This window comes from Gopherus evgoodei, chromosome 7 (assembly GCF_007399415.2).
Source record: "Gopherus evgoodei ecotype Sinaloan lineage chromosome 7, rGopEvg1_v1.p, whole genome shotgun sequence".
In the NCBI taxonomy this organism is placed as follows: Eukaryota; Metazoa; Chordata; order Testudines; family Testudinidae; genus Gopherus; species Gopherus evgoodei.
Genome location: NC_044328.1, coordinates 78,067,266 through 78,079,327, shown reverse-complemented (window position 1 = coordinate 78,079,327; position 12,062 = coordinate 78,067,266). Strand labels below are relative to the sequence as shown.

Genomic DNA, 12,062 nt, shown 5'->3' with positions numbered 1-12,062 from the left:
AGCAGCCCCTACTGGCTGTGCCCTCCAGAGTGCCTGCCTCATTCCCCCCTCAGTGCCCCGTCTCGCTCTCACAGCACCCCCTGCTGTGGGAGGTAAGTGTTGCCCTATTCGTACAGCTCTGGCTCTCAGGTGGAGTTTGGGACTCTGCACTGAATAGCCGCTCTCTGCTCTTGTCTCCACAGCAGGAGCAGTTTGATGGCCGCGCCCAGGACCCCAGTGAGTGCCAGGCCCCGGCCCTCTCCAACCTCCTCCAAGCAAGTGCTGGCGCCCTGCCCTCTCCCCATCTCCTCCCAGCCAGAGGCAGCCCCCTGCCCTCCCCACCTCTTCCCAGCCAGTGCTGACCCCCTGCCCTCCCCCCTGCATTCGACCCCCTCCTCCCAGCCAGTGCCACCCCCTGCCCTCCCCCACTTCCTGCCAGTCAGTGCCAGCCCCCTTCCCTCCCTGCCAGTACCAGGCCCCAGCCCTCCCCCACCTCCTACCCACCAGTGCTGGCCCCTGCCCTCCACTACCTCCTTCCTTCCAGTGCCAGCTCCCTGCCCTCCCCCACTAAGCAAGAGAGCATGGCTGGAACCAGGGCTTTGCAGGTGAGGCGCCACCAGGGCCAGCTTTAGCAAGTGTGGGGCCTGATTTGTGGGGCTTGTATTCACCGGGCTGTGCTCCGAGTCTTCGGCGGCACTTTGGATTGCCGTGCTCCGGCCAGGGAAGCGGGGCCACGGGGTTTGCTGCGCTCTGGTCCAGGGAGCAGGGCCGCATGCTTAGAGCTGTCTGCCTGGCGCTCTGTCCAGGGGAGCGGGCCACGGGACTTGCCACGCTCGGGTTGGCGCTCCGGCTGGGGGAGCAGGGCTGCAGGACTTGCTGCGCTTGGGCCGGGGGAGCGGGGTCACTGGGCTCCGGCTGGGGTAGCGGGGCCACGGGGCTTGCAGGGCTCTGGCCAGTGCTCCAGCTGGGGTCATGGGGCCATGGGCTTGCCATGCTCTCGCTGGGTGCAGGGCCCTCTTAGGCACGGGGCCCGATTCGGGGGAATCAGAGGAAGTGGCCTAAAGTCGGCCCTGGGCACCGCCCCATAGCAGAGTCTTGCCCCCTCTTGTGTTGTCAGGGGAGAGCTGTGCATGTGGGCAGGGGTGGTCAAAGGGCCTATTGCCCCCTCACTTTGGAGACCTTGAGCACGACTGGGGCACTAAGACGGTTGAGCCTCTGCCTGTCCCATGGCACTACAGGGGCGGCCGTTCCACATCTGAGCACAGGCCCTTGGGGCAGGGGCAAAATGCCACTCCCACTTGGCCCCTTTTGGTCGTTCATGTCTCTCCCACGTTACAGCCCTTCCAGCCCCACAGCCTGTGTACAGAGCCCGGCAGCTGCCCCTGGCGAGAGCCCAGGAGGGATGTGGGCCCTGCCCAGTGTGATGTGCGCCGTGCTTTCTGTCTCAAGTTACAGGTCAGGATTACCTCTTCAACAGCAGCACCGGAGCACGCCGCTGGGTCTGAGCAGACACCACCCGCCTTGGTCTGAGTGGACACAGCCCCCCTCCCTCTCCCCCACACACTGCTCCCCCACCCTGCACTGGGTCTGAGCGGGCACAGCCCCCCCCCGAGTCTGAGTGGTCACAGCCTCCCCCTCCCGGAGTCCTCCCAGCACAGCTTCTGCGGACAGGCCGTGGCTGGTCCCTAGAATAGGGCAGGCTGTATCTTTCTGCTCTGTGCGCTAACCAAGGACCATCTGCGTGAGGTCCCAGACACCCAAAAAACCCTCCTGCTTGTACCCTCCTGCTGAGTCACCATAGTGCTGGGGCGCAGTTCTCCCTTTGAGGGTGCAGGTTTCCGTCAGTGCCCATTGCAGGGGGACTTGCTGTGGGGAGCTCACAGAAGCAGGGGGGATGGAGGCTGCATGTGTCAAACCTAGCTGGTGATGAAGCTATGTGTCTTACCCTAGGCAGCGAGACATTAAAGGGGCTGGCACACTGAGGGGTCCTGCCAGGACAGCTCGAGAGCCAGGAGGCAGGGTCCCACCCAACAGAAGTGAAGTCGTCCTGGGGAAGAGGGGTATCAAGTTAAGCACTGGGTTCACTGGCCATTTGGGCTCGGCTAAAGGAGAGCAGGGGGTGTATGGGGCCAGCCATGTTCCGTGTCATTCGCTGCACCAAGCAATGATTGGGAAAGGGAAAGAGCTGTGTGGGTGCCTCCAATACGAAGGGCCGTAGCTCAGGCCAGAGGCGCTGAGAATGGTGTACAAGGGCGGAATCTGCTGAGGTGCCAGTTGGATTTTAGCTTTAAAATCTAACAAACGGACTTTGCCAACTGGAGAAGGGTCCTGCCTCACAATGCACAGGATAGCAGCACCTGGCACGAACCAGCCCCTCCGCACCCCTGAGCAAACCAATGGCTACCACCCACCCGCAACTGTCCTGAGCAAACCACCAGCTGCCAGCCCCCAGCAAAAGTGTCCTGAACCTAACACCAGCCACCAACCCCACCTCCCACCACTCCTCCCCCAATTGTCCTGAGCAAAACACCAGCCACCACCCCCCGCTACTGCTTTCAGAAAAACACTGGCCGACAAACACCAGCCACCCAATGGTCCTGAGTAGAACACCAGCTGCCACCCCCACCCCAGCCCTCCAACTGTCCTGAGCAAACCACTGGCTGCTAAGCCCACCAACTGTTCTGAGGAAAACACCAGCCGCCAACCCTCTGCAGCTGTCCTGGCAAACCACTGGCCAACCCCCACAGCCAACTGTCCTGAACCAAACATCAGCCGCCAACCCCCACTCCTGACTGTCCTTAGCAAAACACTGGCTATCAGCCCGCACCAAACTGTTCTGAGCAAAACACCAGCCGCTAACGCACCTGTGACATTGCACTCCATTATGTTTAATGGAAATATGCTTATGAGTGTGAATATAATGTAACTGGAATTTGCTTTATGCAACAGGTCTCTTTACGATGCTTATAATCTACTGAGTGTGTTCATCCTATTTGTATGTATGTATGTATCATTCTTGTATCGGAAGCTAGAAATATAAAGTATAACTTTGAGGTCCTACTGTAATTACGCAAAGTGTGGGCCATTAATGGTGGTGTAGAATCTTGATGGCTCCCAGGGCCGGCTCCAGGCACCATCATCCCAAGCAGGTGCTTGGGGCTGCAATCTGCAAGGGGCGGCAGTCCGTGTGTTTTTGCCCCCAAGCAGCGCCCTGAATTGCTGCAGCGGACGGCGGGGGCAGTCTGTGTGCTGTTAGGGTGGCACGCGCGTTTCCGTGACAGCGGGAATTTGGCTGCAGCTTCTATGTTCAGCTGTCTGCGGCAGCGCAGCTTCTGTCTTCTGACTGAATTCGGCACGCTGCTTGGGGCGGCAAAAACAGTAGAGCCAGCCCTGATGGCTCCCATTTACTAGAACAATTGACTCTAAATGGCTCTGTTTACCTGCAAGCCTGCCTGTATATGTGTAGACTAGACCAGCCAGTGGGTAATGAAAAAATGAGGTCTTACAGTGACATGTGACCATGTCACCTGATACTGGAATCCATCTTAAACCTAGTGCTTTTCCATTTTAGAAGGAGGGGTGGGGACCCAGAAAGACAAAAGATTCTCACCTTATGCCAAAGCTATAAAAGGGGGTGGAACAGAAAAAACAAGGTCCCAGTCATGAGAAAGCCCCTGCTGTTCACCAAGATGCCTGCTGGAACTAACAAGGACTATACCAGGGGAGAGGACTGGACCCAGACGAGGAAGGAGTTTAGTCTGTGAAAGAAGTTTATTGGAACATCTCTGAGGGTGAGATTTACCTGTGAAGTTTCTTAATGTATTAGGCTTAGACTTGCGAGTTTTATTTTATTTTGGTTGGTAACTTACTTTGTTCTGTCTATTATTACTTGAAACCACTTAAATCCTACTTTTTATACTTTTTATACAATCACTTTTGTTTATTAATTAACCCAGAGTAAGTGATTAATACCTAGGGGAGCTGTGCATATCTCTCTATCAGTGTTATAGAGGGTGAACCCTGTATAAGCTTTATGTATTTGCCCTGTATAAGCTTTATACAGAGTAAGACAGATTAATTTGGAGTTTGGATCCCATTGGGAACTGGGTGTCTGCATGCTGGAGATAGGTGACCTGCTGAGCAGTTTTTGGTTAAAGTCTGCAGCTTTGGGGCGTGGACCAGACCTGGGTCTGTGTTGCAGCAGTCTAGTGTGTCTTGCTCAACAAGACAGGGTTCTGGAGTCCCAAGCTGTCAGGGAAAACGGTCTCAGAGGTAATCTCAGCACTTCAGGTGACAGTCCCAAGGAGTTCTCTGTGACCAAACCCTTCACACCGCCCAGCCCCCAGACTCTCCTGAGCAAACCACCAATGCCCCTCAACTGTCCTGAGCAAAACACTGGATACCAGCCTCCCTGAGACTGTCCTGAACCAATCATGAGCCAACAGGACCCACCCCCCAACTGTCCTGAGCAAAACACTGGGTGCCAGCACCCCCCCTTTCCTGAACAAAATATCGGCTGCCAGCCCCCACAACTGTCCAGAGCAAAACAGCTGCCAACCCCCATTCCTGACTATCTTGAACAAACCACCAGCCGCCAAACCCCCTCCATCTATTCTGAGCGAAACACCAGTCGCCAACCCCCACAACTGTCCTGAACCAAACACCAGCCACCAACACACACACCGCGACTGTCCTGAGCAAAACACTGGACACCAGCACCCCCCCACCCCAGACTGTATATGTGTAGACTAGACCAGCCAATGGGTAATGAAAAAATGAGGTCTTACAGTCACCTGATACTGGAATCCATCTTAAACCTAGTCCTGAGCAAAATACTGGCCACCCTCCCTGCCCCCCAACTGTCGAGCAAAACACCAGCCACCACCACCCACAATTGCCCTCAGAAAAACACCAGCTGCCACCCCCTGACTGTCCAGCTCCAAACACCATCCGCCTGCCCCCCTAAATTGTCCTGAACCAAACACCAGCTGCCAGCACCTCCCAACTTTCCTAAGCAAAACACTGGCCCCCAACCCTCTCCCCAGTATGTCATGGTATATTTCCCCAATCTGAACCTTAGAGTCCAAAAGTTGGGATACCAGCATCGATTCCTGTAAGCTTAATTTCCAGCTTAGATCTGATAAGCTGCCACCAATCAGGACTTGGAGTGCCTGATACACTCTGGTCCCCCCAAAACCTTCCCTGGGGACCCCCAAGACCAAAATCCTTGAGTCTTACAACAAAGGGGAATAAACCATTCCCCGCCCCCCTTTTCCTTTCTTCCTCCCAGATCTTTCCCTCCCTGGGTACACTAGGAGATCACCGTGATTCAAACTCCTTGAATCACAACACAGAGAAATCAGGGTTTTTTTCCCCCTTCTCTCTCCTTCCTTCTCTCACCAATTCCCTGGTAAGTACAGACTCAATTCCCTTGAGCCTCAACAAGGAGAAAAAAATCAAACCGGTCTTAAAAAGCAAAACTTTTAATAAAAAGAAAGAAAAAAAAAGTAAAAGTTATCTCTGTAATTTAGATGGTAAAAGTTACAGGGTCTTTCAGCTTATAGACACTAGAGAGAAGCCCCTGCCCCCAGCAAAATACAATTTAAAATACTTCCAGCAAACTACACATTTGCAGATACAGAAAACAATCAAAAGACTGTAACCGCCTTTCGTACTTAATACTCACTATTCTGAATATATATAAGAGACTGTAGCAGGGAGATTGGCAAGAAACCTGGTTGCACGTCTAGTCCCTTTTAGGACCCAGCGAGAACAAAGCAAAACCCAAAAAACACAAACAAAGGCTTCCCTCCACCGAGATTTGAAAGTATCTTATTTCCTGATTGGTCCTCTGGTCAGGTGTTTTCGGTTCCCTGTTTGTTAACCCTTTACAGGTAAAAGAGACATTAACCCTTAACTATCTGTTTATGACAGTCCTGAACCAAACACCAGCTGCCAGCACCTCCCAACTTTCCTAAGCAAAACACTGGCCCCCAACCCTCTCCCCCAGAGTATCCAGAGCGAAACACCATCTGCCAGTCCCCCAAAACTGTCCTGAGCTAAGCACCAGCCACCCCCCCACCCCGACTATCCTGAGGAAAACACAGGCTGCCAACCCCTCCCACCCCCCACCGACTGTCCTTGCCAAACACCAGCTGGCAATCACCACTTCCAACTGTGCTGAGCAGTGGTGGAGTATGTACTGACTTTCCAGGCAAAGTTTGCTGAGCTCATAGGTCTGGCCAGGGAGAACCTAGCCAGGAGCCAAAGGAGGCAGAAGGTCTGATATGACCACTCAGCCTATGGCACCAGGGACCAGGTGAGGGTCCTCATCCTGGTAAGGAAGAATAAGCTGCAAGGGCCTTTAAGATCATCAAGCAGCTGAATGAGGAGAACAATGTGGTGGAACTGCCCAACTGGGCTCACAACCACCAAGGGGATCAGGTCAACATGATGGAGCCATACTTTGACAGGGAGAGCCATACTTTGACATGTGTGGCCAGTGGGAGAAGGGAGAAGATCCCCTGGTGGATCTCTTCCCTGAGACAGGAGCCAGCCCCTTGCTGGAATCAATTCCCCTCTCTGCCTAGCAGGCTGAGATCAGAGGGGTGCTGCATGGACTATAAGGTGGATAGAAAGCTGGCTAGATTGTCAGGCTCAATGGGTAGTGGTCAATGGCTCAATGTCTAATTGGCAGCCAGTATCAAACAGAGTGCCCCAGGGGTCAGTCCTGGGTCCGGTTTAGTTCAATATCTTTATTAATGATCTGGATGATGGGATGGTTTGCACCCTCAACAAGTTTGCCATGACACTAAGCTAGGGGGAGAGGTAGATACACTGGAGGGTAGGTGTGACATTTCACTCCATATGCTTTATGGAAATATGAATATGACATAACTGGAATATGCTTTATGCTAAATACCCCTTGTATGGTGTCATTAGAAAGCTTGTAATCTACTAAGTGTGTTTATCCTATTCGTTTGCATGTATTATTTCTATATCTGGACTTAGGAGAATAAGATATAAATTTGTTTTACTGATGTAAACATATTAAGTGGAGGCCAGTAAGGTTGTGCCAGAAACAATCAGTTGTAAATGGCCTTAGTTACTTAAAAGCCTTCCTGTGTAGGTATGGGCCAGCTGATGGGGAATGGAGACTCGGGGTCTTACAGTGACTTGTGACCATGTCACCTGATAATGAAATCCATCTTAAATCTGGTACTTTTCCATTTAGAAGGAAGGGTGGGGACCCAGAGAAACCAAATATCCTTCCTTGTGCCAAAGTTATAAAAGGGGGTGGAGCAGGACAAAAGAGACTGCTAGTCATGCTACCATCTGAGATGTCTGCTGGAACTAACAAGGACTGTACCAGGGGAAAGGAATGGGTCCAGACTAGGAAGGAGTCTAGTCTGTAAAGAAGTTTATTGGAATATCTCTGAGAGTGAAATATTACCTGTAATCAGTTTCTTAATGTATTAGGCTTAGACTTGCGTGTTTTTGCTTTATTTTTGCTTGGTGACTTATTTTGTTCTGTCTGTTATTACCTGAAACCACTTAAATCCTACTTTTTGTACTTAATAAAATCACTTTTGTTTATTAATAAATCCAGAGTAAGTAATCAATACCTGGGGGAGCAAACAGCTGTGCATCTGTCTCTATCAGTGTTATAGAGGGTGGACAATTTATGAGTTTACCCAGTATAAGCTTTATACAGAGTAAAACGGATTTCTTTGGGGTTTGGATCCCATTGGGAGCTGGGTGTCTGGGTTCTGAAGACAGGTAACCTGATTAGCTGTTTTTAGTTAAAGTCTGCAGGTTTGGCGGCACAGCCCAGACCCTGGGTCTGTGTTGCAGCAGGTTAGCATGTCTGGCTCAACAAGATAGGGTTCTGGAAGTCCCAAGCTGGCAGGGAAAACAGGCTCAGAGATAATTTCAGCACATCAGGTGACAGTCCCTAGGGAGGTCTCTGTGACTGAACCCGTCACAGGGATAGGGTCCAGAGTGACTTAGACAAATTGGAGAATTGGGACAAAATACATTTGTTGAGTTTCAACAAAGACAAGGGCAGAGTCCTTCACTTAGGATGGAAGAATCCCATGAACCACTACAGGCTGAGGACCGACTGGCTAAGCAGCAGTTCTGCAGAAAACGACCTGCGGATGGACTTGGCTGAAAGTCACTGATTTCTGTGCTAAGAAGTTCTGTCCTGTGCTGTGTTCCTGTTGACTAATAAACCTTCTGTTTTACTGGCTGGCTGACAGTCATGTCTGACTGCGTGTCATGGAGTCACCGGAGTGATGCTCTGGAACTGTTCCATATGAAGCCAGCCAGGACGCTGGGGGAGCCTCCTCTCTCTGAGCAAACTGTCTCCAGGGCAAGAAGCTTACACAGCTTCAACTTTCCCGGCTCTGACCTCAGAGCATTCAGAATCCCCTTCCACACTGTGCGCTTCCCGCAACAAGTTCAGCCAGGTGGTGTTCCTCGGGAAGCCAGAGGGTCCTGCACCCCAGCTCTGCAGTCAGATGTGAGTCTCAGCCAGCCCGTAAAACAGAAGGTTTATTAGTTGACAGAAACACAGTGTAGGACAGAACTTGTTGGCATAGGAATCTGCCACTTTCAGCCAAGTCCATCTTTGGAGTCCTGGGCCAGATGCCCTGGACTTCCCATCTTCCAGTCCCCCCAGGCAGACTGCCAGCTTCCAGGGACCCAACTTCCAATGCCCCCCTGTTGCCCCTCCTCCTTCTCTTTGTCTTGCTTCAGGGGCAAAAGGTGTCACCTGGTTGCACTCCCCTATTGGGTCTCAGGTTACATAGGTGCAAACAGCTGGTCAGCTTCACCCGTCCTGAGGGCCTCAGCAAAAATCACACACCCAGTTCCCAACACCGAAGTATTGGTGCAGTACACTAGGAAACTAAGGTACACATAGTATTAGTATAGGACAATAAGACTCACATGCAACATAACAAGATGAATGAAACCCCACTTTGTCACATCTCTCCCACCTCTGAGACTGAACTGAGAGGGGCCACTTTAGCTAGTGGTCTGGGGAAGTTCTGGCCCCCTTTCCAAGACAAAGCATCAGCTATAATGTTGGCACTCCCCCTCACATGGACCCCCTCCATGTCATAACCTTGGAGGATCAGGCTCCACTTCAGGAGCTTGGCATTGGCCCTTTCATCTAGTGCAGCCACCTCAGGGGTGAATGGTCAGTGTACACAGTGAAGTGCCACCCAAATAGATAGGGCTGCAGATTTGTAAGGGTCCCTACCCTGGCCAGGCATTCCTTTTCTATGGCTGCATAGTTCTGCTCCTGGGGCAGCAGCTTCCTGCTCAGGTACATGATGGGGTGTCTGATCACCTCCACTTTGGCTAGCTCTGCATTTAGGCAACAGTTCCCCATCTTGTGACCCAGGCATGACACCTCTGACATCCCCATCTTGCACTTGCCAGGCTTTATAGTCAGACCTGCATCCTGGAGCCGGTCCAGCAATTGTTTAACCTGGGACACATGGTCTTCCCAGGTCTGGCTAAAAACACTGATATCATCAATATACACTAGGGCAAAATTCTTCATACCCCTGAGTAACTGGTCCACCAGGCGCTGGACGGTGGCAGGTGCTCCCTTTAGGCCGAAAGGTAGGACCAGGAACTGGTACAACCCCAGAGGGGTGATAAAAGCAGATTTCAGCCGGGCTTCCTGATCTGAAAGTACTTGCCAGACAGGCTGCTGCATACATGCTGCCATGCTCCCCCATGGAGCCCACAGCACCCCACCCCCGAATGCTGCCGGCGTGGCATCCTGAGACTGCAGGGGAGGGGGAGCAGGAGGCTGATGGAGGCCCTGATGCGAGCCGCTCAATCTGGCCCAGCCATTGATTTGAGGTTGCAAGGGAGGGGAGGAGAAGGGGAGGGGGGAGCAGGGGAAGAGCTCTGGCTGTTGGAGGCCCCATGCGAGCTGCTCAATCCGGTCAAGCAGCCCTGTCAGCCATGCTGTGCTCTGCATTGGGAGAGAAATCCCGGACCTTTTGAGAGTTTTACAAATTCCTCCCGGATGGCTATTTAAAATCCCAAAAGCCGGACATGTCCGTGAAAATACGGATGTATGATAACCCTAGTAGTATTCCCAAGGAGTAGGCTTTGGCCCAGATATCCCCTTCAGAAGACTTCCCTATTCTGCATTAGGGACATTGGTGTGACCTCACCTTGCAGCCCACAAAGAAGGAATTGGGTGGACTAAATAGACAGTGCCCCTCTCTATCTGAAGCCTAGCAAGGTGGGTATGTGGATCCCACCAGAAGTTAAAATGACAAGTAAGGGAGGGAAGGATCTACTACAGGACCTGGGCAGCTTTAGATACGGTACCAGGCACACAGGAGGATTTCCACTTCTGAGCCATGGAAGCAGAAATTGACTTTTCCTTTCCAGATTTAGCTAATATTCAGAAAGGGAATCTAGCACCTGCCTTCTGGATTTGACCAGCTCACAATTCAGGAGTGCTCAAGCTCAATTTGGGCAGCTGTTACTTAATTTCTCCCAAATCAAATATACTGATCCACTGTAACTTGCTGTAGAAAAAGTAGGATAAAATTGAACAAGAAGTGCTTCCCAGTGGTTATTAGGACTGGAATTGCTATTTTCAACAGCACTTGCCTTTTTGTTGTTTGTTTGTTTAAAAGGAAGACAGTGATATTACATTGGGAAATTTCCCATAGAAACAAAGAGTGGAACAAAAGAATAATAAAGGCACCTCAACTTTTCCTCATTTATGTAAAACAATCTTATAATATGCATCCAGGTATCCTCCAATCACACAAGCTGAAAATTGTTCCACTTTACTGCAGTTCTGTAACCATATGGGAACCAATCTTGTCTGCTCTGTGTACATCCAAAATTCCTGCTGAATGACCTGCCCTGGGAGCGAGTTACCAGTGACCCAGGGCTGTGGCAGCAGAGGCAGGGGAGAGCCCAGGGCTGGGGCAGCAGGGGGGTACGGCAAGGAGCCCAGGGCTGGGACCGGGGGCAGCCAAAATTTTTTTTGCTTGGGGTGGCAAAAAACCTAGAGCCGGTCCTGCCACCAGCCACATCCTCAGGTCAGAGGGACAGAGTTCATATAGTTGCTCCAGCCCCATCAGTTCAATCATGTCCTTCTTGGTCTGGGCCCTGGCCCCATTCACCCACTTGCAAGTGTATTCCCCCATCAGGCCAGCTCCAGATAGGTCATCCTCTGGGTCTTCTGCATGTTCTGGATCTTTTCCTGTACACCTTGGGAGTTAGCTCAAACTTGCACAGCAGGGCTTTGTTGTCAGATGCTACAGGTGTGGTGCTCTGCTCTGTTCAATGTTGATATTAGTCGACTGCGTGTGTTCCCTCTGTGTGCTGCCCTGGCTCTGCGCAGATAGCTGACACAGCAGACCCTAAGAGAACCCCCAATGGCCACAGACTCTAGTAAGGTACGAAAGCACCTGGGCCAGGTTTATTGTCAAACGAAGCACAGTAATAGTTCCCTCTAGACTTTACTCTACAGGACATACTACGAATGTGTGTCCCCTGGCAATGGACTCAGCTCAGTCAGTGGCGGGACTTTCCACTGCCCCCTAAGCTGGACAAAGACACCACCCCAGGGATGCATTCTTATATACAGGAAGAAACAAGTTACACATCACTCCTGACTTATTGAGGTGCAACCCTTCTATTTAGCAAGGTACGGCTCCTCTACGTAGTAAGATGCCGCCTCTCACCTTGTACATGTTGGCTCCTTTTGGCCCTGTCATAGACTCATAGACTCATAGACTTTAGGGTCAGAAGGGACCAATATGGTCATTGGAATGGGTCAGCCTGTTCCTTGTTATCTGTGTGGAGTGTACAAGTATGTGAATGTTCAGATATCTGGTGTCCAGTACCTTTTAGGTACATCTCTTTTTGCAGCAACAGCCCTTTCCTTGCCAGCTTCTGTGAGCAGGGCCTGCCTCTGTCTCACAGCTTAACTTTTCTTTATGTTAGCAAAGTCTTGACCATTACGTTAGTTCAGGTCTTAGGCCTTATACTGGCCCTCTGATACCAAGGGTTTATGTTTCAGGGCCTCA

The 12,062-nt window shown here is 51.5% G+C and overlaps 1 protein-coding gene across 3 annotated transcripts in view; it reads left to right on the top strand.

Moving 5' to 3' along the window:
• The window catches only part of CDHR4 (cadherin related family member 4), a 31,962-nt gene extending 28,158 nt beyond the window's left edge, over positions 1–3,804 (top strand). For 2 of the 3 annotated variants that reach the window (XM_030570920.1, XM_030570919.1), the window contains 2 exons: positions 183–216; positions 1,429–3,016. In XM_030570920.1, the coding sequence (XP_030426780.1) occupies positions 183–216; positions 1,429–1,509 (115 nt within the window). In that variant the 3' untranslated portion in view covers positions 1,510–3,016. Of the gene's footprint in view, positions 1–182; positions 217–1,428; positions 3,017–3,550 lie in introns of those variants that run through there. The other variant, XM_030570917.1, reaches the window with a different exon arrangement.
• The last annotated feature ends 8,258 nt before the right edge of the window (positions 3,805–12,062 follow it).